General features: G+C 45.4%; 1 protein-coding gene across 1 annotated transcript; it reads right to left on the minus strand.

Annotated features, from left to right (window-relative positions):
- Positions 1-601: 601 nt before the first annotated feature.
- Positions 602-26062, minus strand: LOC139450907 (paternally-expressed gene 3 protein-like). The gene is made up of 5 exons (XM_071232732.1): positions 25811-26062; positions 9132-9231; positions 2924-4279; positions 1726-2374; positions 602-1466 (listed from the first exon to the last, which is right to left on the minus strand). Exons 1-5 carry the CDS (start codon positions 26060-26062, stop codon positions 602-604), a joined length of 3222 nt encoding a protein of 1073 aa, XP_071088833.1.
- Positions 26063-27993: the final 1931 nt, after the last annotated feature.

The following is a 27993-nucleotide window of genomic DNA, read 5'->3' on the forward strand; positions in this document are numbered from 1 at the left end:
TCACACAAGGCACATCTGGAAGTTGAACGGGGACTAGATAAAAAGGCGGCCAAAATCGGACAGTTCTTCTGACCAGACAAGGGGCCTCTGAATCGATCGAGGTTTAAGTCAACAACAGATAGTGAGACCGAGCCACCGTCTGGGGCGCACTAGACTGGATATATCATGTTGTGAGAACACACTTCGGCCGTCCAGGCATGCAAGGGTGATCCCGGAGATTTGTCTCCTTGAGCATCATTTAACCGCGCAATGGGACATGTAGCTTCTGTTCTTTTCGTGGCTTCTGGAGCCAGTATAAAGTCAGGAGGAGCAAGGATAAAGTCAGACTGGACCAGTATAAAGTCAGAAAGAACCGGGATACAGTCAGCAGGAGCAGAAATAAAGGCAGACGACCAGTATAAACTCAGAAGGAGCAAGGATAAAGTCAGACTGGACCAGTATAAAGTCTGAAAGAGCAAGGATAAAGTCAAATGGACCAGTATAAAGTCAGAAGGCGCAAGGATAAAGTCAGACTGGACTAGTATTAAGTCAGAAGGAGCAAGGATAAAGTCTGACTTGACTAGTATATAGTCAGAAGGAGGAAGGATAAAGTCAGATTGGACTAGTATAAAGTCAGAAGGAGCAAGGATAAAGTCAAATTGACCCAGAACAAAGTCAGAAAGAGCCAGGATACAGTCAGAAGGAGCTTAAATTTGTCGCTGTTGGCTAACCTGTGACTGTCGCTGCCTTGGTAGTGATGCTTGAACTGGTCGCTATTAGTTGGCCTGTGACTGTCGCTGCCGTGATATTGATGCTTGAATTGGTCACCGTTAGCTGGTCTGTGACTGTCGCTGCCTTGGAAGTGATGCTTGAATTGGTCACCGTTAGCTGGTCTGTGACTGTCACTGCCTTGGTAGTCATGCTTGAATTGGTCACTGTTAGCTGGTCTGTGACTGTCGCTGCCTTGGAAGTGATGCTTGAATTGGTCACCGTTAGCTGGTCTGTGACTGTCGCTGCCATGGAAGTGATGCTTGAATTGGTCGCCGTTTGCTGGTCTGTTGCTGTCGCTGCCTTGGTAGTCATGCTTGAATTGGTCGCCGTTAGCTGGCCTGTGACTGTCACTGCCTTGGTAGTGATGCTTGAATTGGTCGCCGTTAGCTAGCCTGTGACTGTCACTGCCTTGGTAGTGATGCTTGAATTGGTCGCTGTTTGCTGGTCTGTTGCTGTCGCTGCCTTGGTAGTCATGCTTGAATTGGTCGCCGTTAGCTGGCCTGTGACTGTCACTGCCTTGGTAGTGATGCTTGAATTGGTCGCCGTTAGCTAGCCTGTGACTGTCACTGCCTTGGTAGTGATGCTTGAATTGGTCGCTGTTAGCTGGCCTGTGACTGTCACTGCCTTGGTAGTGATGCTTGAATTGGTCACCGTTAGCTGCCCTGTGACTGTCACAGCCTTGGTAGTGATGCTTGAATTGGTCGCTGTTAGCTGGCCTGTGACAGTGGCTGTCGTGGTATTGATGCTTGAATTAGTCACTGTTGGCTGGCCTGTGACTGTCACTGCCTTGGTAGTGATGCTTGAATTGGTCGCCGTTAGCTGTCGTTGCCTTGGAAGTGATGCTTGAATTGGTCACCGTTATCTGGCCTGTCACTGTCGCTGCCGTGGTATTGATCCTTGAACTGGTCACCGTCAGCTGGCCTGTGACTGTCGTTGCCTTGGAAGTGATGCTTGAATTAGTCACCGTTAGCTGGCCTGTGACTGTCGCTGGTTTGGAAGTGATGCTTGAATTGATCACCGTTAGCTGGCCTGTCACTGTCGCTGCCTTGGTAGTGATGCTTGAATTGATCACCGTTAGCTGGCCTGTCACTGTCGCTGGCTTGGTAGTGATGCTTGAATTGATCACCGTTAGCTGGCCTGTCACTGTCGGTGCCTTGGTAGTGATGCTTGTATTGATCACCGTTAGCTGGCCTGTGACTGTCGCTGCCTTGGTAGTGATGCTTGAATTGATCACCGTTAGCTGGCCTGTGACTGTCACTGCCTTGGTAGTGATGCTTGATTTGGTCGCCGTTAGCTGTCGTTGCCTTGGAAGTGATGCTTGAATTAGTCACCGTTAGCTGGCCTGTGACTGTCGCTGGTTTGGAAGTGATGCTTGAATTGATCACCGTTAGCTGGCCTGTCACTGTCGCTGCCTTGGTAGTGATGCTTGAATTGGTCACCGTTAGCTGGCCTGTGACTGTCGCTGGCTTGGAAGTGATGCTTGAATTGGTCGCTGTTAGCTGGCCTGTGACTGTCACTGCCTTGGTAGTGATGCTTGAATTGGTCACCGTTAGCTGCCCTGTGACTGTCACAGCCTTGGTAGTGATGCTTGAATTGGTCGCTGTTAGCTGGCCTGTGACAGTGGCTGTCGTGGTATTGATGCTTGAATTAGTCACTGTTGGCTGGCCTGTGACTGTCACTGCCTTGGTAGTGATGCTTGAATTGGTCGCCGTTAGCTGTCGTTGCCTTGGAAGTGATGCTTGAATTGGTCACCGTTATCTGGCCTGTCACTGTCGCTGCCGTGGTATTGATCCTTGAACTGGTCACCGTCAGCTGGCCTGTGACTGTCGTTGCCTTGGAAGTGATGCTTGAATTAGTCACCGTTAGCTGGCCTGTGACTGTCGCTGGTTTGGAAGTGATGCTTGAATTGATCACCGTTAGCTGGCCTGTCACTGTCGCTGCCTTGGTAGTGATGCTTGTATTGATCACCGTTAGCTGGCCTGTGACTGTCGCTGCCTTGGTAGTGATGCTTGAATTGATCACCGTTAGCTGGCCTGTGACTGTCGCTGCCTTGGTAGTGATGCTTGAATTGGTCACTGTTGGCTGGCCTGTGACTGTCACTGCCTTGGTAGTGATGCTTGATTTGGTCGCCGTTAGCTGTCGTTGCCTTGGAAGTGATGCTTGAATTAGTCACCGTTAGCTGGCCTGTGACTGTCGCTGGTTTGGAAGTGATGCTTGAATTGATCACCGTTAGCTGGCCTGTCACTGTCGCTGCCTTGGTAGTGATGCTTGAATTGGTCACCGTTAGCTGGCCTGTGACTGTCGCTGGCTTGGAAGTGATGCTTGAATTGGTCGCTGTTAGCTGGCCTGTCACTGTCGCTGCCTTGGTAGTGATGCTTGTATTGATCACCGTTAGCTGGCCTTTGACTGTCGCTGGTTTGGAAGTGATACTTGAATTGATCACCGTTAGCTGGCCTGTCACTGTCGCTGCCTTGGTAGTGATGCTTGAATTGGTCACTGTTGGCTGGCCTGTGACTGTCGCTGGCTTGGAAGTGATGCTTGAATTGGCCGCTGTTAGCTGGCCTGTCACTGTCGCTGCCTTGGTAGTGATGCTTGTATTGATCACCGTTAGCTGGCCTTTGACTGTCGCTGCCTTGGTAGTGATACTTGAATTGATCACCGTTAGCTGGCCTGTGACTGTCGCTGCCTTGGTAGTGATGCTTGAATTGGTCACTGTTGGCTGGCCTGTGACTGTCGCTGGCTTGGTAGTGATGCTTGAATTGGTCACTGTTGGCTGGCCTGTGACTGTCGCTGCCTTGGAAGTGATGCTTGAATTGATCACCGTTAGCTGGCATGTGACTGTCGCTGCCTTGGTAGTGATGCTTGAATTCATCACCGTTAGCTGGCCTCTGACTGTCGCTGGCTTGGAAGTGATGCTTGAATTGGTCGCTGTTAGCTGGCCTGTAACTGTCGCTGCCTTGGTAGTAATGCTTGAATTGGTCGCTGTTAGCTGGCCTGTGATTGTCACTGCCTTGGTAGTGATGCTTGAATTGATCACCGTTAGCTGGCCTGTGACTGTCACTGCCTTGGTAGTGATGCTTGAATTGATCACCGTTAGCTGCCCTGTGACTGTCGCTGCCTTTGAAGTGATGCTTGAATTGGTCACCGTAAGCTGGCCTGTCACTGTCGCTGGCTTGGAAATGATGCTTGAATTGGTCGCTGTTAGCTGGCATGTGACTGTTGCTGCCTTGGTAGTGATGCTTGAATTGGTCACCGTTAGCTAGCCTGTGACTGTCACTGCCTTGGAAGTGATGCTTGAATTGATCACCGTTAGCTGGCATGTGACTGTCGCTGCCTTGGTAGTGATGCTTGAATTGATCACCGTTAGCTGGCCTGTCACTGTCGCTGGCTTGGAAATGATGCTTGAATTGGTCGCTGTTAGCTGGCCTGTGACTGTCGCTGCCTTGGAAGTGATGCTTGAATTGATCACCGTCAGCTGGCCTGTGTCTGTCGCTGCCTTGGAAGTGATGCTTAAATTGGTCGCTGTTGGCTGGGTTGAGATTGTAGTGTCTTAATCATCCCAGTCGGTAACAGCAGATAAAGTGTCAGTCAGTTGGTTCTAGCAAAATCTTCAGCACAGGAAAGGCAGCTGTTTTATAAGTCGAAAAAAAAGAACATTTGATTTGTCAATTGTCGAAGAAGTCGATTCAGACCGCCCCACAATAGGACTGGGGATGAGGCGTGCCATCACAGACCTTTCTAACGTGAATGTCCGCGGCTCCTACAACTTATTGCAATGCAAGCTAGTAAAAGTTTTAGTTTTTTGTTTTTCATGAAATATTTTAAAACCCGGTATGGGAGGGGGTATTAGGTTAATTTTCTATATCCGTTTTAGTCACATATACTTGACAGCGTACCCTTCCTAGCTTAAAACCTGCATTTCTAACACTTTTTCAACTTTTCAATTTACCGACGAAGATTACTCCTATATACCACGGAGACCGAGGCACCACAGTAGAATCTTATTTTCAAGCTCCATCTCAGCGCGTGACACCTTTTTGACGGAGCTTTGTAGAGCGGATAAAAACGAACTGTCGCTGCAAGGAGCTTGCTGAGTGGGCGTACACTTGGTTGGACCCTGTCAAATCCCACCCAGTCTAGTTGGTTAAATCTTACGTGACAACATGATTACTATGCAAATGGGAAATTATAACAACCTTTTCCATACCTATTCCCAAACTATTTATACCAGTGCGTGCCAAAGATTCTTTTCAGCATGTCTATCTACGATGATAATCGGTCTGCAGGTTCATGCACATTCCATTTGGCTATTAGGAGAAAAACGAAGTTTGAGTTAACATTTCAATAGAAGTTCTAAAATTGTTCTTGTTGATGCTTGGTGTCTGCACAATCGGATCAGCCGACTCAGGAAAATTGAAAAATAAATATTCCAGTTTAAATTTCACCACCGAGTCCGATAATCAGACTTACAGAAGAAGATGACAACTTGCTTTTCTGTCTGACACAGGGTGGAGGCGCGAGAAGTAGCCATGATACATGGCAGCCATAGCTCACGGGTACCTCCACCCGTGAAGATTCGGGGTAGAATTGATCTTCAGCAACCCATGTTAGAATTGATCTTCAGCAACCCATGCTTGTCGTAAAAGGCGACTAACGGGATCGAGTGGTCAGACTCGCTGACTTGGCTGATGCATGAAGTCGTATTCCAATTGTGTGGATCGATGCTCATGATGCCAATCACTGGATTGTCTGGTCCATACTTGATTACTTACAGACTGCCGTCAAATAGCTGGAAACAAACAAATCAAAGGTACTTAAAGCACTGTGGCTTTCTTTTCAGACATGTAAACACGATAACAACGACAACAATAACTCTCTTGTAACATTTCACAAAATCGTCGTCCCAGAGTCTGGTGAAATACATCTAAACCAACTAATACAACAAAGGTCAGCTACAGTTCCGACACCCGACAACACCACCCTCACAGCATGGGTGCAGGGCAACGCTCAGTGGCGCAAAGATGCGACTTGCTATAATTTGTACACTTCCTATAATTAGTCATGTAATGTTTGTCATTGCTTCTCTCGCTACTAGTCGAGCTCAGCTTCTTTGCTTTTCTAATTGCATGTTGCGTTAAATTATTTAGATGCCAACATTTTTACTGCATTGCAATAATGTTCAAAAGATCCCAAGGCCAGACAGTTTTAATTACATGGTCACGAGATAATCAAACCGGTGATGCATCCCTGTCCAAGCAGGACGCTCAGTCGTACAACGTCAAGCCCGGGATACACGCTCCATGTAAATCCTGAAACACAGCCGTACACATTCCATTTCAACCCCGCCACACAGCCGTACACACTTCACGTCAACCCGGGAACACAGCCGTACACGTCAACCATACAACACAGACGTACACACTCCACGTCAACCCCGCCACACAGCCGTACACACTCAACGTCAACCCCGCCACATAGCCGTACACCCTCCACGTCAACCCCGCCACACAGCCGTACACACTCCACGTCAACCCCGCCACACAGCCGTACACCCTCCACGTCAACCCGGGAACACAGCTGTACACGTCAACCATACAACACAGACGTGCACACTCCACGTCAACCCGGGAACACATCCGTACACATCAACCATACAACACAGACGTACACACTCCACGTCAACCCCGCCACACAGCCGTACACCCTCCACGTCAACCCGGAAACACATCCGTACACGTCAACCATACAACACAGACGTACACACTCCACGTCAACCGCGCCACACAGCCGTACACACTCCACGTCAACCCCGCCACACAGCCGTACACCCTCCACGTCAACCCCGCCACACAGCCGTACACGCTCTACCCTCACCTACAACCCTCATAGCACCCTATCGCTCCTCGTAAGGGGTGGCTAAATTGGACTGGGTGGTCGGTGACTTGTTTCGTTGCGTGTCATCATACCCGACCCGTGGCAGGCGTTGTCTCGTAACATCAACCATTAGTTTGTCTGGACCCGAGTCGAGTATTTACATGCCTGTGATTGTACAACACACAAACAAACAGACAATTCTTCGCCTATACCTCTCAGTATACCTGCATCATGTTTGCACACACACACACACACACACACACTCTCTCTCTCGCTCTCTCTCTCTCTCACACACACACACACACACATATATATATATATATATATATATATATATATATATATATATATATATATATATATATATATATAGACACACACACACACACACACATGCACATATATATTAATATAGACACACACACACTCCCACATTCACATACCCACTCGCAGACAACACACTCTCTCACACACACACTCACAGTCTCTCTCTCTCACACATTCACGCACGCACGCACGCACGCACGCACGCGCGCACACACACACACACACATACACACACACACCACCCTTTTTCGAACTCCGTGAATGTCACCGCGGCGTATGTTGGATGTACACACACAGTATTCCCACCCATGTCAGTACCACCCGTCCGTTTAATCAACCTCTCCCGCCTCCATCTTCCCGATTATATCGTGGTACCCGCAAAGCCTCTTAGAACTCGCTGGAGACAGAGGCCTGACGTCCCCGCACTGTCTCCTCACGAGGGAGCGGATACCCTGCCCTGCAGTGCACATTTTACACTGCATTGAATAATTGATTACCCATGTCATAAACATCCCCGCGGTCGACACAGTGTCGACATGCCTCGGGGAGCCCGCACTCCACGCAGCACGCGCTATGACGTCACTGTTTAAAGTTATCGACTTTAATTGTGATGAGTTGGCAGTATTTTTCAGCATCTGCAGTCAGGCATACTGTAGCCTCGATGTTATCTTTATTAACGACAACACAATAGCAACACCGCCCGCGTATTTGTGACAGATGGTTGGATATGTCCCAAAATATTTGCAAGGGAATGAGCAATAATTCCTTTTTAACTCAACTTCTATGAATATTAGATTTATGAAACGCGCGAAGCATGCAACACACCAGATTGTAGACACAGAGGTACCCGCTGAAGCAAAAAAAAACCTTTCTTTCTGTTACTGTTTGATGTCTAATTTAACAGCACTAGGCAAAAAAACAACAACCAACAACAAAAAACATACTGTAAGACTTTCCCAAATGCAAAGAACCCACCTTATGATTATGATGAGAATGAAGACAGGGAGATTTCCAAAGAGGAGGGTGAGGGAGTATGGTTTTACGCCGCTTTCAGCAATATCAAGGCGAGGGACACCAGAAATGGGGTCCACAGATTGTATTAATATGGAGAATCGAACCCGGGTCTCAAGCGTGACGAGCGAACGCTTTAACCACTAGCCTACCCCACAAAATCCCCAAAGAGTGAGTGAGTGAGTGAGTACGCCGCTTTTAGCAATATTCCAGCAACATCACGGCGGGGGACACCAGAAATAAGCTTCACACATTGTACCCATGTCGGGAATCGAACCCGGATCTTCAGCGTGACGAGCGAACGCTTTAACCACTAGGCTACACTCAGCTACTTAGCAACGACATGCACATGATTGAGTTGGTATGGAATACGCCGCTTTAAACAAAACTTCAGTGGTGGGCTTCACACTATACCCATACGAAGAATCGAACCCGTGTCTTCTGAGTGGCAAGAGACCACTTTAACCACTTCGACCAGGCATAAAGTCGACAATGATGTCCTTTATTTCAATTGAACCCCCGTGAAGATCCGGGGTCTTCAGCAACCCATGCTTACCGTAAAAGGCGACTAACGGGATCGGGCGGTCAGGCTCGCTGACTTGGTTGATGCATGTCATCGCATCCCAATTGCGTAGATCGATGCTCATGATATCAATCAGTGGATTGTCTGGTCCAGACTCGATTATTTACAGACCGCCATCATATAGCTGTAATATTGCTGAGTGCGGCGTTAAACAACAACCAACCAACCAATTCAACCTTATTAAAACCTTGGATGGATAAAATGAAAAATTAAGGATATTTAAACTGGCCACGCATAAGAATGGGCACACCGGTATTTCTCATGAATCTTAAAAACGAAGTCCAGAATCAAACCCAGAGCAGAGGCCTGAGTGGGCTATCGGCATGCCTTCACTACAGGAGTGTGCAACGTGAAGGCTTCCTATCGACAACGTGTTATAATCTCAGCTGAATAACGCCTGGCTACCATTCGAGCGGAGCTGACCTTGTCGGCAGAGGTCATCTGCGCGTGTCAAGGAAGACACGTGATTGGACCGCATGACGTGTATTTGCATCTGTGACGTAACACGCTCATTGATTTTTACGGAATCAATTTGGAGCCGTCAGATTTCTTTGAGTTTGCTTTAGAAGGCAAACATTACAGCTACCGATAGCCTTTGATTGTGCACTGCCGGCAAGAGCGGGAGACGGTGTTGCGGGGACGTTGATGTCGTCTCCCTTCTCATCCCCCGTACTCGTCTGCTGGGACTACGGAATGACAGAACTTTATTTCATGAATAATTGGCTGTTCCAGATTTGTCTATAGATAAAAATATAATTTAGTCGTTATTGAAACTCTTTCACAATGACAAATGAGTATATGTGAAGTGGTTCTACTTTCACCGTTCGGCATTGTTTTATAAGAGATTATGGAAAGCTCATGGAGGGGGTATATTGATTGATTTTGGGATCAATTTCATCTTCATCAGTTCGCTTAACAGTGAAAGCTTTTTCTTAAGTTTCCCGATGAATGCGACTAAATCATTAGCATCTCAATTGAAGGAATGAACTTGGACAAATGATGAGAAATATTGGGATGAACTTCCATCTTTTAGATATTCTCTTATTCTCATAACACAGTCTCGCAGCTAATACCAAGAAAGAAGTGAGTTGCGATTACACCCCCTTGAACAGCTTGTATACTGCACGGGTGTCACTGCATGCCCGCTCAATGTGGGGGGAAAGCCCGAAGCGCACTTGATCATCTGTGTGGCCCTGACCAGGGATCAGACGTTGAGAACTGTCATCGAAGGAAAGCTCTTTAAACCACATTGCTGAACAACTGCGACGACTTTGGTCAACAACTGACACCACTTTGATCAACAACTGACACCACTTTGGTCAACAACTGGCACCACTTTGGTCAACAACTGACACAACTTTGGTCAACAACTGATGGTCAACAACTGGCACCACTTTGGTCAACAACTGACGGTAAAAAACTGACACTACTTTGGTCAACAACTGACACCACTTTGGTCAACAACTGACGGTAAACAACTGACACAACTTTGGTCAACAACTGGCAACACTTTGATCAACAACTGACACCACTGTGGTCAAGAACTGACACCACTGTGGTCAACAACTGGCACCACCTTTGTCAACAACAGACACAACTTTGGTCAACAACTGATGGTCAACAACTGACACCACATTTGTAAACAACTGACACCACTTTGTTCAACAACTGATGGTAAACAACTGACACCACTTTGGTGAACAACTGATGGCAAACAACTGAAACCACTTTGGTCAACCATTGATGGTAAACAACTGAAACCACTTTGTTCAATAGCTGACACCACTTTGGTTGGCAACTGACACCACTTTGGACAACAACGGACACCACTTAGTCAACAACTGATAGTAAGCAACTGACATCACTTTGGTCAACAACTGGCACTGATTTAGTCAACAACTGATGGTAAACAACTGACACCGCTTTGGTCAAAAACTGATGGAAAACAGCTGACACCACTTTGGTCAAAAACTGATGGTCAAGAACAGATTCCACTTTGGTAAACAACTGTCACCACTTTGGTCAACAACTGATGGTAAACAACTGAGACTACTTTGGTCTACAACTGATGGTAAACAACTGACATCACTTTGGTCAAAATATGATGGTAAACAACTGACACCACTTTGGCCAACAACTGATGGTAAACAACTGACACCACTTTGTCAACAACTGATGGTAAACATCTGACACCACTTTGGTAAAAAACTGACACCACTTTGGCCAACAACTGAGGGTAAACACCTGACACCACTTTGGTCAAAATATGATGGTAAACAACTGACTCCACTTTGGTCTACAACTGAGGGTAAACAACTGACACCACTTTGGTCAAAATATGATGGTAAACAACTGACACCACTTTGGTCAACAACTGACACCACTTTGGCAAACAACTGATGGTAAACAACTGACACCACTTTGGTCAAAATATGATGGTAAACAACTGACATCACTTTGGTCAACAACTGACACGACTTTGGTCAACAACTGATGGTAAACAACTGACACCACTTTGGTCAACAACTGACACCACTTTGGTCAACAACTGATGGTAAACAACTGACACTTGTTTGGTCAACAAATGATGGTAAATACCTGACACCACTTTGGTCAACAATTGGCACCACTTTGGTCAACATCTGAAACCACTTTGGTCAACAACTGATGGTAAACACCTGACATCACTTTTGTCAACAACTGATGGTAAACACCTTACACCACTTTGGTCAACAACTTATGGTAAACAACTGACACCACTTTGGTCAACAACTGACACCACTTTGGTCAACAACTGATGGTAAACAACTGACACCACTTTGGTCAACAACTGACACCGTTTTGGTCAACAGCTGCCATTAATTAAGGCGAAAACTATCCCAAGTGCCATCTGAACTGACCTTTGTTTGTGACATATTTTTGATTGGGCCTGGAGTCATTAGCTTTGGAAGTAGAATACGGTTCTCTAGAAACAGGAGTCTACAGTTTTCGCGTATCGTACCGGGTCCTTACTATTGAAAAATATCTCGTATCGTAAAAATGTACAGCTCTTACAAAAATGTGCCGAAATGTTAGTCGCTCATAGGACGTATCACTTACTTACAGCTAACAATTAAATATGGAGAGGCCGACGAGATGATGAAGGGGACATATCCCTCCGCCGGACAACCGCAATCATTACATTCCGCTATCACGAGATAGATCCCCTCTTCACACCATACATCATATTCATACGCGACCAACCTCGCGTGGAGCCGGTCTCGACAAAGCATTCATCATAAGTGGATGGGTAAGGGAGATTCACGGAAAATATTTGTGAACACAAATTGCCGCACATGTCATAGCATGTTCGCATGGCCGCGTCCTCCGATAATTCTAGAATAATTGCGGTCATCTGTCATAATTCGTGTACGAGTCGGGCACCTTGGCGTGTGTCAGTCAACGTGCCCTAGTTTTCCTCATCGTTGTACTATTACCCACCAAGTTATCAGTTCCGCTTGGGTTTATAAATCAAATTATTATATCTAGCAATGTGACAGCTACTGACTCCGTTATGTGATCAGGGGTTTCACTAAGTGAATACAATTTCGATATCCTGAGTGGATCGTCGCAGGATAATCTAGAATGCGTTCTGCGAGGCTCTCCATGGTCTCGCGCAAACCAAACCGCAGAAAGCGTCAAAGATCAACTCTACCCTTTCCTTACTTTATTGAACGTTGTGCGCGGATATAAAAGCAATGTATATCCCGTTATTTACGTAACACGAGCGCACGTAATAACAATGTGCAATATGTGACGTGTGAAGCCATACCCGGATGTCTCACTCCACTGCTCTACGGAAGTAAAAGGTGAAGGTCAACGGATTTTGTAAGCAATGAAGAGGCACGGTCAGCAATAAGCACGAATATTTGCACTGAAATTCTCCAAAAACTGTCAACGCGCTTTGCTGTAAAATGGCCATCTATATTCAGCCACACGAACTCGTTATAGTAACTAAAGGTAGTTTGAACTTCGGTATATTTAAGTGGCATATAAGAACATGTAATAGCAAAGAAAACACAGAGCTGACTTACGAATTTCAACTTCTATATTCTTTCAATGCGTCGTTAGGCTCAGTTACTAGTTCAATTAACTACAGTGCAGCAAGTTGAGGTGAAGTGTGGTTAATATTTAACGTCGCGTCCAAGATTACTGCACTTATATAGCGACGTGTCTGTGTGTGTCTGTGTGTGTGTCTCTGGTTTTACTACTACTATTGTGCTAGCCCATTGAGATACCATGCCGGAGCTTAACATGAATACCCCACTCAGACACAGCAGGACTCAGAGCCGACCAGTCCTTGTTTTAGCCCATTAATGTCGAGCGCCAGACAGGGTAACAACAAGCATCATCTTTTGACGACTTTTGGTATGACGTGGTCGGGAAACTAACTCCAGGGACGCGTTCCACGAAGCGATCTTAGAGCTACGACTGTCGTAAGCCTATGTTAAAGTATGGGAGTAAGGATCATCTTACCGTTAAGATCGCTCTGTGGAACAGGGCCCAGACCTGGCGCTCTCCGGGCGGACGCTCTGTCACTAGACCACGAAGGCGGTCCATGAAGCACGTGATCACCAAGCATGTCCTATCCAGTTGTTGATCACAACTTTGATGAAGGTACTAACATCTGTACCGAACGTAGTCTTGATAGAACAAAGAAGTTGAAACGTCAACTCTGACGTCATTGATGCACCGACCCGTGAAGATCCGGGATAGAACAGGTCTTCAGCAACCCATGCTTGCTGCAAAAGGCGACTATGCTTGCCGTAAGAGGCGAACAACGGGATCGGGTGGTCAGGCTTACTGACCTGGTTGATGCATTTCATCGTATTCCAATTGCGTGGATCGATGTTCATGATGTCAATCACTTGATTTTCTGTTCCAGACTTGGTTATTTACAGACCGCCGTCATATAGCTGGAATATTGCTGAGTGCGGTGTTAAACAACAAACAAACAAACAAACACGTCACTGCTGCACCACATGTTACGAAGAATAGGTCACATACCCATATCATATTATACCCATCTCGGGATCAAACCCAGGTGTTGACCGCAGCGAGCGAACGCATGCACTGCTCCCCCACCCCACCGCCCGTGAACACGTTCGGTCATATGAAGCTTGAGACTTTCACATCAGAACATGGACAATACAGACTTCTTTGTATGGATTATGATGATGTAATATGATCGCAATATGATGACGTTTTATGATGAATCGTTGATTGTATTTTCTTCTGAATGTCATCAAAGTTGATCAATTCATGAAACTCGATATCTACACTTGCAATTGCTCAAATGTCAATTTATCACTCGGCACTCAGAATATATTTAAAACTTCTTTGTTTTATCCCTATTCGGCGGCAGATTATCAATGGTTGGGTTTCTGCACTAAACGTACAACCTGTCCCCTCTAACCCTTCTGCATTGAAACTGAACTCCATTTAAGCATCAGGTACTGCACTGATGTATTGAATACTGCAATGATGTACTGAACGATGCAGCTATTCCCAAAAGAGGAGAGAGTAGCGGGAGCGACTACCGTTATATGACGCCCATCAGGCCCTACTCTGGTAACAGAGGACGCGTTTTATCCTGATTCATCGCGAGAACATTAGCTCACTCTCATAACTTCATCAAAAGAGAAATTTATACCACGAGATGATAATGCAATAATATCCCTTTTGATAACAGTGCGTTGTGCAATACCGCTGTCTTCTACAGAGGCCGTGATTTAATGAACAATTTATCACCACCTCCTTATTGGCAAAGGGAAACTAAACACGAGCAAAACGCCACTCTCATAATATGACACCTTGCGATTTTTTCCCGCGCACAATATTCGTAAATTTATGAAAAATTTATCTCACTTTATCGCCAGTATGACTAGTTAACAAGCTGACGGCAATATTTGATAATATTTCCCCGAGAGAGCCTCGTTATTCGATCGCTTTTTGCATGCGGGGAGTTTTGAGGGATGGGGCGAACTCGAGACGTGATTAGCGCCATATTGCAACTTAAGTGATAGATATCTCCCGGTGGGGATGTGTTTATTCTAAATAAACAAGACATGTCATTCCTTCAGAAAATTGATATATATTTTGACAACTTGTATCTATATGCCAGCCATCTGGGTAAGGATGAGGTAGGGGAAATAACCGCATCGGTTGGAATTCTTTGATAAGTGTTCTGGCACATTTGTACCAGAACGTTCCCTGCATATTTCAGGAGATAAACATCGGTTTCTTTGAAGGCTGCGGACTGCGAGTGTTTCTATAAGATTTATTTATTTATAAAACATAAGCAGATAGAATGATATGAGAGTCCCCGCCTGTTTCCATCGCAGCCTGTGTCGTCTCAGTTGAAGTGTGACGTCACAGCCTCGCTTCATGTACTTCTTCTCGGGTGTTAATAAGCACAGTACTGTAAACAGATTAAATTTATATGGCATGGAAATATTTTTTACAATTTTACATTAGGAACGAGTAACAAATTACAGAAATAAACTAAAAATACAGGGTTGATTAATATTGAAATCATTTAATTACAACCGATATTTTCAGGCTTTCAAATGTATATGAGTAAACGTATATGCATCCACGATATTTTATTTCCCCTTTCCTATATCACGCAATAACTTTGATACACAGTTCAGAAAACGAAAAACAAATTGTATGAGTCACAAGTTTAGGTTTATGCGAAGCACTCATTTATCATGAACTGCGTTAACTGAATATTACTTATATGACCACAAAAATAATTTTGATGTATATCATATTATCCAAATAGGCCATAACGTATTACATAACGCAAGCTACGAAACTGCGATAAACTACAGTTCAAAGGAAAATATACACCATATTTGATGGTGACTAAAAATGAAACAAAAAAGAAAGAGTTATTTAATGATGATGTATTTGATCGTCGTGTGTTGGACCTTCAGTTTGCGGTGTTTCGGCGACGGTTTTCAGCCTAGTAACGTTTTGATAATGTTCGTAATATTTTGGTCAAATCCAATTTTCGGCCCGGCACTACACTGGGGAGTGGAACTCGGGCTCTCTGTCTGACGAGCGGACGCACTGACCACATGATTCACACATCACTCCTCTTTTTGGCTTTGTGTCCCACCTGAACTCTTTGGCGAGCGGTCGGTTAACCTTCGCCCAGTGTCCCAACATGTGGTTCGCTGACCCGTAAAGATTTGGGGTAGAATAGGTCTTCAGCAAGCCATGTTTGCCGTAAAGGGCGACAATGATTGTCGTAAGAGGCGACAAACGGGACCGGGTGGTCAGGCTGGCTGACTTGGTTGATACATGTCATCGCATCCTATTTGCGTAGATCGATGATCATGATGTCAATCACTGGATTGTCTGGTCCAGACTCGATTATGTACAGACAGCCGTCATATAGTTGTAATATTGCTAAGTAAACGTTAAACAACAAACAAACAAATAAACATGTGGCTTGCCAGTGCCCTATGTATATTTTTATCAATATTCATCTTAGAACTAGCTATCCGATTGGCCAGTCCCAACTTGTGAAAACCAGTTCGTCACCTGTGCAGCCAGCGCGGACATTATGAATGACGTCATACTGTGTGATGCAACGTCATTTGCTTTTCACGTCACAGTTGACCGTCAGCTGTTACCCCACTGAGTGTATAACGGGGGGACGCTGAGCTGGGTTGTATTATCTAAAATAATATTTCACTAAAATATAATGATAACTACACTGTCAAAGGATTATCATATAGACATATCTATATCAAGTAAATGTTTGTATTTTGTTAATCAAATACATGTATTGATTTATTACACTCTGGTAGGATCGACTGATACACTACTTCTATAGCTATCTGAATGCTAATCCCAATCTGTTACAGCGGGAAGAACGACTAATAGATTGCCCAAAGTCGATTTCCACCATATTTTTTCATGAACAGTTCAAATATCCGTTGATTTGATTTTAATATTTTTGTGTACTTTTGATAGTTTGAAATAATTTTGATGGTTCGATATACTTTTGATAGTTTGACATACTTGTCTTCACTCGCCAAAAACACCGAATGTTGATCTGCGCTTGTGACAAATGATGCATTTATTTCCATTTCGTTTTAATAAAACCTATCACCACGATTACGACGATATTTGCTTTGCGCTTACCTCTCCGACCCTGCCCTCTCCATCGACACACAACAAACTCAAATCTTACTCGCTCTTAAATCCGTTGATAAATACAACATTTGTTATTTTGTACCTCGCGGTTCCAGCCAGAATCAAAGGGCAACTCTGATAGGAGGCTCCCCGGACAAGTATTAATTCACAAATGATTAATGACTTATTGGAGCCGCCATTTTCCCCCAGTTGGTCATTTCCCTGCTGAAGGCGACAATGGCTGCCTGATTGTAAAGTATGAGAGTCACATCTCGCTCGAAACTTCATTTATCATGGAATGTTAATCAGACACTGAAGAAATATGATAGAGAAATACGTCGTTATCAAACATAATTCTTGTTAATCTTTCCCCTGCAAAGTGTCCCCCCGTGCCCGTGATGAGATCATGGGACCACTGAGAGGCCTCATTTTGACGTAAGTTACGAAAATAAGATATGATTCGTCCGCTTGTCAACATTATTCCGATACTATATACAGTAGTAGTAGTAGTAGTAGTAGTAGTAGTAGTAGTAGTAGTAGTAGTAGTATTTATATATTTATTTTTGTATTTATTTATTTATTTATCATACTGTCAAATCCAAATTGATTAAAGGTAACTTCAAAATTAGTTCGATATTTCCATCATTTACTCGTTACCATGACAACAGGCAGGCAGAGAGTTTGTTCAGTGTATCGACCCCGTGATGTACCCGGCATAGTTGGTATGATTCTTAACACAGCATTTTATCCAATCAGCGCGCAGGGTTCCTGGGAATAAATGGGTAGATGGTTAAACATGTTTAGGAGATAACCACCATAACGGTACTTTAACATGGCTGAAGTCCATGGGAGGTTAATAAATGGTTGATACGTTCATTAGGTGGAATACTGTACTTCTGTGTAGCTGTATGGATTCTAGATAGGTATCACAGATGTTGATAACATTGATGCATCGCAGCATCCAATGACCACTGCCCCGCTTCCACTGTCCTCAATTTTCAACGTGTTACCTGAACAGATTGCACACCTGTTGCACAGTGATCAGAATCATGTCTGTCAAGGTGTACCAACTGTTGGCGGTGACAGGCGCCCATCCTTGCAACGTCAACACAATCAAGTTGACATGGGCTGATCAATGACGCAAGCTGACGCGGTTAATGATTGATAACTCCGTAAGATCGAGGTTAACTGCAATTTAACGATAGTTTGTAATTATATGAGAGTATATCTTGAGTACAGTCAGAGAGACGTGTTTTTTTAAATTACTAAATCGTTTGTTTATGTCCCATCTGCCCCCTAATCTCCAAGCTATTGAAATAAGCTGTAATGGAGTAAGACATTTAAATCCTCTCGCGCGTTGCCCATAATGCATTGTGGTTTTGACGTGAGATATGGGAACCAGACGCGATATGAACAACGCCGGTATCCTATGACAACGTACGTCGTGGGGTGCAGGCCAAATGTCTATGATCACACTGTGTTGAAAATGACTTAATCTTTTTTTTTGGCTTAATATCTTCATCCCTGGATTTGTTCCATCCTCTGATCCACCCCCCACAGCAGGTCGTCATTCTCAACACTGCGTTGTAAAGTACTGCTTCACGACATCATAAAAAGGGTATCTCCCGTGAAAGGGATCATGGAAAACAGTCAAGTCGTAGGTCAGTGACTATTCTGAAAAAACACAGCCTTAATGTGGGGTCTTGTGTTTTCACTCACTATGGCCGGTGGTAGGGATTGGGAGAGGGGTTGTTTGAGGGGTATTACAGGTCAGAATAGGTCCCCAGTACCCCATGCTTGTCTGCCTGTAGGGTTGAGGGCAGAATAGGTCCCCAGTACCCCATGCTTGTCTGCCTGTAGGGTTTAGGGCAGAATAGGTCCCCAGTACCCCATGCTTGTCTGCCTGTAGGGTTTAGGACAGAATAGGTCCCCAGTACCCCATGCTTGTCTGCCTGTAGGGTTTAGGGCAGAATAGGTCCCCAGTACCCCATGCTTGTCTGCCTGTAGGGTTTAGGGCAGAATAGGTCCCCAGTACCCCATGCTTGTCTGCCTGTAGGGTTTAGGGCAGAATAGGTCCCCAGTACCCCATGTTTGTCTGCCTGTAGGGTTTAGGGCAGAATAGGTCCCCAATACCCCATGCTTGTCTGCCTGTAGGGCTTAGGGCAGAATAGGTCCTCAGTACCTCATGCTTGTCTCCCTGTGGGGTAGAGGACAGAATAGGTCCCCAGTACCCCATGCTTGTCTCCCTGTGAGGTAGAGGACAGAATAGGTCCCCAGTACCCCATGCTTGTCTCCCTGTGAGGTAGAGGACAGAATAGATCCCCAGTACCTCATGCTTGTCTCCATGTGGGGATGAGGACAGAATAGGTCATCAGTGCCTCATGCTTGTCTCCCTGTAGGACTGAGGGCAGAATAGGTTTCCAGTACCTCATGCTTGTCTCCCCGTAGGGTAGAGGAGAGAATAGGTCCCCAGTACCCTATGCTTGTCTCCCTGTAGGGTAGAGGGCAGAATAGGTCCCCAGTACCTCATGCTTGTCTCCCTGTGGGGTAGAGGACAGAATAGGTCCCCAGTACCTCATGCTTGTCTCCCTGTGGGGTAGAGGACAGAATAGGTCCCCAGTACCTCATGCTTGTCTCCCTGTAGGGTTGAGGGCAGAATAGTTTCCCAGTACCTCATGCTTGTCTCCCTGTAGGGTAGAGGACAGAATAGGTCCCCAGTACCTCATGCTTGTCTCCCTGTAGAGTTGAGGACAGAATAGGTCCCCAGTACCCCATGCTTGTCTCCCTGTGGGGTTGAGGGCAGACTAGGTCCGAGTACCTCATGCTTGTCTTTCTGTAGGGTAGAGGGCAGAATAGGTCCCAGTACCCCATGCTTGTCTCCCTGTAGAGATTCAAGGACACACCATTATTAGTGTTATTACTATAGGTCCCAAATATTCCATGCTTGTCTCCCCGTAGAGGTTCAATGACAGAATAGATCCCCAGTACCTAATACTTGTCGCCATGTGGAGATTCAAGAGCAGACCAGAAACCTATGACTGTGGGTTCGAATCCTGGTTCGCCCCGATTATATTTCTAGCTTGGTTTCGTGGGTTTCACCAAAGTGGCAATGACTCGAATCCTGTGTCACTTCCGGCTTTCCTTCCACATATGGCTAGAATACTATTAAAAATGGTGTTAAGCCCAACTCACTCACGAGCAGAAAAGGTCACCAGTTTCACAAGTAAACCCATTTATGATGAAACTTCATAAATCTGTCATGTCTACTGTTTCCAAAATCCTGTAGCATTATTATTTATACACGGGAATATGTTTGAAGATGAGAAGTGAGGGACGGAAGGTCTTGTCTGGTTTAGACAGTGGCCCGGATGGCTGAGACATCAGCAGGAGATGCGGCACATCAAGAAAATATCAAATGTGTAAACCGTCGGTCAATATTACTCTTCATGTATTAAATCCACACGGTACAGGACACAGCGTCACCCCTCAGATCCACCCTCTTCTTATGAATGCCTAATTGGAGCATAATTTGTAGAATGACGAACAAGTAGACGCTGAATCATGCAAGTAATTAGCCGTATCCTTGTCAGACATGGGAACACTTGTTTCACATATCGGGTAACCCTTAAAATTTGGTCCCCCAATCCCTCCATCGTCCTTAACTTAATTATAAGAGGCGCTGCCTTGCAGCACGTGAGAGACTAAATCCCCCCTCTTCAACTTGGTAAATTAATCAAACTGATACATTAATAATTAACCCCCGTGTCACCATTGGGCTCAACCGGAAGTCTCTGTAATCCGCCATATTGGATTTTCTTTTCTCAGCTGACAGGTCAAATTAGAACGGCGAGTGTCACACGTTTTGGAACGGATACGATGTTCCTGAAGGCTTCAGTACTTCTGACGTAAATGAACATTTATTAAACTGTACCCGCGTTATTTCCTCCCGCGTATAGCTGGAATACTGGAATACTATTTTTGGGGTGCGGCGATAAACAACAAACAAACGTTATTTCAAAATGAGGGGTCCATTGTGAAGCTTATTGGGGGGCAGAAGTTCGACACAGAAGGGATGGGAAGGCTACGTCTATATTTCAATGCATTATTCTATGTTCTCATTGGGCAATCTGTGTTGTCATTGGGGATTATATATTGTATACTGCTCATTTAATTTGTTACTTTATGATATACATTGGCCAATCTATATAGCGTTCATTGTACATGATTCATTTGATTTACACATTTTAATCTGCCAGGCAGACGAAAGTATACAACCATGTTGATGGTGGCTAAGAATGAAACAAACAAGAAGTGGTTATTCGATGGTGATGTATTTGATGTTTTGGACCTTAAGTTTGCACTGTTTCAATCTAGTGACGTTTTGATGACGTTTGCAATACGTTGATCAAATCCGATTTTCAAGTGTGTACTTTCGTTTGCCCGGCAGTGTATTTCGTACATTATCCGTTCTGTATCGTACGTTCATGTCAGTATACATGGTAAGTGAATCATACAAGACAATCGACTTCTGTTACGCCACAGGTGAAGGTCACGCGGTTGGGACCACACCAAGGTCTCACGTGCCCAAAGGTCAAACTGCGTAATTCTTTACATATTTCCGGATACATCTGTCAACACAAGTTGTTTTCAATAGAGAAATACAAAGTATCGCGTCTGGAAATACGAAAGTGATAACTACGAACAAGATGCTTTGCGGCACAGCCTTAGAACTGTATCGCCTCATTAGGAAATCAGAAGACGTAGTCCATTCAAACTGTGCACAACGCAAATACTCAAGCAAGCTTAATGCGTGGATGTCAGCACGGCGTTCAATATGAGGTATTGGGTATTATGTGTGCGCGCGCGCGCACGCACGCACGCACAAATACACACACATTCACTCTTGCACACACAGACACACACACTTACAAACATACATTCTCACACACAGACGCATCACAATCACACACACAGACAGACACACACACGCACATACATTCTTATACACACAGACACCCACACACACGCACATATACATAATTCTCCACACTCGCACACATTCACACACAGTGAGTGAGTTAAAATTTAACTTCGCATCTGCTTTATTTTAGCCATATAGCGACAACACACAGACACACACAGACATTCACACATAGATTCACACACCTACACATACATTCTCACACACAGACACACACGCAAACTCACACATTCACTTACACGCACACTCACACATACATTCTCACACACGCACACGCACAAACACAAACACTCACATAAACACACACACACACGCACACACAGCACAATGCCCTTCTTTTCTGGTAGGGCGGTCGGGTAGCCTAGTGGTTAAAGCGTTCGCTCGTCACGCCGAAGACCCGGGTTCGATTCCCGACATGGGTACAATGTGTGAAGCCCATTTCTGGTGTCCCCCGCCGTGATATTGCTGGAACATTGCTAAAAGCGGCATTAAACTATACTCACTCATTTCTGGTAGTAAGTTTATATATATAAACCCACGTAGGTAAACCGTTTCAGTCCTATCAGTTACCATGACAACGATTAATTGAGCCAAAGGACGGGAGAACAAAAAGACAAAGCTGGCGTTTGATTGGAAATGTTATTAATGAAGAGTCCAGTCCAATGACACATAATTATAAGATCCCCGCAGAACAATGAGCGAACCCCGCGTAGTGTGGGAGAGATGCGCGGACCACCTCAGTGGATCCTGCAGTCTGAATGGAGGTGGAATGCAGAGTCAGGAGAGTAATGTCAAGGGGAGACAGGTCATTGATAACGTTACTGTAATGACCTGCCGCTAATGAGAGTGCTAGACGGCCAAGTACGCTGTGTAACCCGACTCGGGGTGTCCCACGATTAAGCCATATCATCACTATGGGTTTGCTTTGTCACATAATGAGTCGAGATTTATCATGATGTATGTACGATTTGTTTACGGCTTCAAACGTTTCATGTCGAAATTGCTATAAGCACTCTGGTGTAGGTGGGGCGTAATGGACGCATGTGTGTGTATTCATGCACGCAAACGCGCGCGTGCTCTTTGATACGAGTGAGTGAGTTGGGTTTAACGCCGCTATTAACAACATTCCAGTAATATCTTGGCGTGTCAGCTTAATGTGGGAGGAAAGCCCGAAGTGATGCAGGTCTCAGACGTTTTACCGCTTCAGTGAAACCCACGAGTGCGGGTATGGTGCTGACAAACCTCGAAACATAATCGGGGCGAACTGGGATTGGAACCCACAATCATAGGTTTCTGGCGTGCCCAAGGGACGCAACTCTGCACAGCGAATCGCGGCGCCTTACTCGACTGAACCAACCGTGGCCCCTCTCTTTGATTCGAAATCTCACTACTTGCTATTGGGATCTGCATGTTCACTATAATAATTTCAGGTTATTGTTATCGAATCGTCTATACATAGATTCCATAGCCCAGCAAGGGGGAACGTGTGATCCAGTCGTCTAATGCGCCGCAATTCGCTGTGCAGAGTTGCGTCCCTTGGGCACGCCAGAAACCTATGATTGTGGGTTCCAATCCCGGTTCGCCCGATTATGTTTCTAGGTTGTCAGCACCATACCCCTGCTCGTGGGTTTCACCAAAGTGGTAAACGTCTAAGACCTGCATCACTTCGGGCTTTCCTCCCCAATAAGCTGACACGCTGTGATATAACTGGAATACTGTTAAAAGCGGCGTTAAACTAAACTCACTAACTCACTCACTCACTCACTCACTCACTCACTCACTCACTCACCCATAGCCCAGCAATGCTTATATTCACACGCTCAAACAGGCACTGGTCTTACTCGCCTCGGCATTCCAAGACGTTGGTCAAATGATATCTTATGGGGTTCAGAATGGATAGAAGTGGGGCTGTTGGTGGTTTACAAAACCATGTTCCGTGTAATAAAGCTTTTCAGCAGTTATCTGTGGTTTAGATTGGGAAACGCTGTCACTGCGAAAGTTTTTTTTTTATTAAAACAGACCATAATAAAGGTCGCGATGACAGACTCGGTCTTGCTGGGTGACCCACATAAAACGGATTAAGGTGTGCGCCAAAGTACATATCTTCGATCAGTATCTAGCCAAATAACAGAAACGAATTCATTATGGTTTTCTTGACTTCGCTTGCTGCTCCAACATTAACTTGGAGTTCTGGACGCGTAGGGCAATATTAGAGCTAAAACCGTTGGTCTTTCGCCAGCAATATTTCAGCAATACGGGTGCAACATGTAAGAAATAATTTGATCGTTATATTACGACCTGCAGTCAGCAATATCACAGTTGTATGACGGTAGCCTGCAGTCAGCAATATTACAAGTATATCACGGCAGTCTGCAGTCAGCAATATTACAATTATGTCACGGCAGCCAGCAACCTGCAATGTTACACTTATATCAAGACAGCCTGTAGTCAGCAATATTACAATTATATCACGGCAGCCTGCAGTCAGTAATATTACAATTATATCACGACAGCCTGCAAACAGCAATGTCACAATTATAGCACCACAGCCAGCAACCAGCAATGTTACAATTATATCACAGCAGCCTACAAACAGCAATATTACAATTATATCACGGCAGCCTGCAACCAACAATGTTACAATTATATCACGACAGCCTGCAGTCAGCATTATTACAATAATATCACGTCAGTCTGCAAAGAGCAATATTACAATTATGTCACGGCAGTCAGCAACCTGCAATGTTACAATAATATCACGACAACCTGCAAACAGCAATATCACAATTATAGCACCACAGCCAGCAACCAGCAATGTTACAATTATATCCCAGCAGCCTTCAAACAGCCATATTACAATTATATCACAACAGCCTACAAACAGCAATATTACAATTATATCACGGCAGCCTGCAACCAACAATGTTACAATTATATCACGACAGCCTGCAGTCAGCATTATTACAATAATATCACGTCAGTCTGCAAAGAGCAATATTACAATTATGTCACGGCAGCCAGCAACCAGCAATGTTACAATTATATCACGACAGCCTGTAAACAGCAATATTACAATTATGTCACGACAGCCTGCAGTCAGCAATATTACAATTATATCACGACAGCCTGTAAACAGCCATATTACAATTATATCACAACAGCCTACAAACAGCAATGTCACAATTATATCACGACAGCCTGTAAACAGCAATATTACAATTATATCACGACAGCCTGTAAACAGCAATATAACAATTATGTCACGGCAGCCAGCAACCTGCAATGTTACAAAATGAATTATATCACGACAACCTGCAGTCAGCTATATTACAATAATATCCCGGCAGTCTGCAACGAGTGTTGATATATTTGATATCAAAAGACACGAGGGTGAGATTTTATTTATCATCCAACATCATTCTTTCAACTTTTTTCAATTTGTAGACAGTAATTAGCAGTGTCTTCAGTGTAAAAAGTACTGCAAACAGCTTCAGTAGCAGAGCCATTAGTGATGTCATTTGATTGTGACGTCATGGTAACAGTGACGTCACAATGGTCTGCAAAGCATTGTGATGTAATTTCATTGCAGCGATATCTACAGTGTAGATATCGCTTGATCTCATCCAAGCGATATCTCCTGTGGGAACCAGTTTTGGATGATAAAATAAAATCACAGCACCGGTCAACTAGCAATATTATAAATATATCATGGCAGCCAGCAATAGTCAAGTTAAAAGAAGTTTTTTTTACTTTGACTTCTTTTGACAATATTACAATTATATCACGGCAGCCTGCAGCCAGCAATATCACAGCCATATCACGGCCTGTCTGCGCAGTCAGCAACATTTTAACTGTTATACGACCGCCTGTAGTAAGTAAATTTTACAGCTACATCGTGGCAGCCTGAAGTCAGCAATATCACAGCTAGGACTTGGTAGAGGCAAACTATTGTGTACAAGCATCGAACCACAGTCGGAGCACCACAGTCGGGGAACCACAGTCGGGGTACCACAGCCGGAGCACCACAGTCGTGGAACCACAGTCGGGGTACCACAGTCGGAGCACCACAGTCGGGGGAACCGCAGTCAGGGAACCACAGTCGGAGCACCGCAGTCGGGGAACCACAGTCGGGGAACCACAGTCGGGGGACCACAGTCAGGGAACCACAGTCGGGGAACCACAGTCGGGGATCCACAGTCGGGGTACGACAGTCGGAGCACCACAGTCGGGGTACCACAGTCGGTGAACCGCAGTCGGGGAACCACAGTCGGGGAACCACAGTAGGAGCACCGCAGTCGGGGAACCGCAGTCGGGGTACGCTGGCACAGTTTATCAGCCCGGGACATGGGCGAGTTGATGTACCAGGATGATACAAATCAAACTACAATGTATTTACCTTAGACGTACCAGAATTCCCACTGCATGGGGACCACCTCAGAAAATCGTTAGGGAAGCAATGTGTTGAGACCTTGGATATTTCGGTGCATTAGCTGGAAGGGTCTGGTGATATATATGTGGTGATTTGGGCGTTTCGGATGTTTCACGGCCCAACATGGAGAACTCGGGGGTGGTACGTACCAGAACGTGGGGTCACGGTCGGGTTGACGAGAGGAGAGGAGCTGCAAAGGGATGGGTGGGAGCTAAGTGGCGTGTCTCTTCGAGAGTCAGAACATCGCGCGGGGTGCGAACGGGGAAGAGGGGCCCGATTCTGCGCCGTCTTATCACCTCTATCATGTATATATATCTATACGTTGTAGGGTCGCGTCAGCATGCGGTGTCGCAACATGGCTGACAGAGATATAGACCGTTAACTGCCAGGAACGCCGGGGGTCGGTCGCAGATTGCGCGGGGGGTGGGGGAGGAGGGGGTGCGCTGGTTTACCTCACGACGTCGGTGAGGCGAAACCACTTTCAGGCATTCACGCCACACAGCTCCACGTGGGAACGGACTAGGAGTGGGCGATAACCTGAGATTGTCATGCAACATTGTAGGAACTGCGATGTCTATTCAAGTACAAACTAATCTTGGAATACACCCCGTCTTCGCTTCTCGAAGTTGTTCCTCGGATTCTCGTTTAAGTTCTCACATTCTCGTGGCAGTTTCTTAGGTTTAGACCGCAGTTTTCAAGTTCTCGTCGCTTTTTTCAAGTTGTCGTTGTTCTCACATTCTCGTCTCTGTTCTCTGGTTCTGGACGCTGTTTTTAAATTTTTCGTCGCTGTTCTCTAGTTTTAAGTCGCTGTTTTCTTATTTTTCTGGTACCTGTTCTCTGATCTCTGATCCCTAAATTCTCGTCACTCTTCTCCCAGTTCCTGTCACTGTCCTCATGGTTCTCATCCCTGTTCACGGGGCGGTCGGGTAGCCTAGTCGTTAAAGCGTTCGCTCGTCACGCCGAAGACCCGGGTTCGATGCCCGACATGGGTACAATGTATGAAGCCCAATTCTTGTGTCCCCCGCCATGATATTGTTGGAATATTGCTAAAAGCGGCGTAAAACCATACTCACTCACTCATCGCTGTTCACTGGTTTTAAGTTGCGTTTTCTGGATGCTCTCAGCGGTTCCCAGGTTCTGGTTCTATTCTCTCATCAATGTTCTCTGGGTTTGTATCGCTGTTTTCATGGTTATTCGGGGGTACGGGTGGCCCAGTTGTCTAAGGCGCCGCACATCTCTGTGTAGAGTTGTCTCCCTTGGGCACGCCAGAAACCTTTGATCGTGGGTTCGAATCCCAGTTCGACCCGATTATTTCTAGGTTTGTCAGCACCATACCCGTGCTCGTGGGTTTCCCCGAAGTGGTAAACGTCTGAGACCTGCGTCACTGCTGGCCTTCCTCCCACATTAAATTGGCATGTCGTGATATAACTGGAATACTGTTCAAATCAGCGTTAAACCCAACTCACTCATTCAGTGTATGTTATCATCGCTGCTTCTTGGGTTCTCTAGATTCTCGACGGCCTCCGTGGTCTAGTGGACTGAGGTCAGGCCCGGAGAACGGAAGATCGGTAGTTTGTCTCCACGGCCGCATGAAGACGTACAAAGATGGTATTTTGTGTTACCCTGTCTGGCGTTCAGCGCTAGAGGATAAAACAAGGACTGGTTGGCTCGGAGTCAATACTGTATGGTATCTCAGTGGGCTAGCACTATAAAACCGGCATTCCTTCCGACTAGTACAAGCAGCCACGCGCGCGCACGCACGCACACAGACACACACGACACACGTGCATGCATGAGTGCAATTATCTTAAACGCGACGTTCAACCCGATTTCACCTCCTCTCTATTA

This window comes from Haliotis cracherodii, unplaced genomic scaffold, assembly GCF_022045235.1.
Source record: "Haliotis cracherodii isolate W230 unplaced genomic scaffold, xgHalCrac1.p SCAF_8, whole genome shotgun sequence".
NCBI classification, from domain to species: domain Eukaryota; kingdom Metazoa; phylum Mollusca; class Gastropoda; order Lepetellida; family Haliotidae; genus Haliotis; species Haliotis cracherodii.

Excerpts from the sequence above, each read along its gene's own strand:
- LOC139450907 (XM_071232732.1), bottom strand. The coding sequence starts at position 26,062 with ATGTCCCGGGCTGATAAACTGTGCCAGCGTACCCCGACTGCGGTTCCC. Across the intron at positions 9,232-25,810 it reads ACTGCGGTGCTCCGACTGTG|TCCCAGCAGACGAGTACGGG; the intron begins GTTCCCTGACTG and ends GTCATTCCGTAG. Across the intron at positions 4,280-9,131 it reads TGCACAATCAAAGGCTATCG|CCAACAGCGACCAATTTAAG; the intron begins GTAGCTGTAATG and ends ATCTCAACCCAG.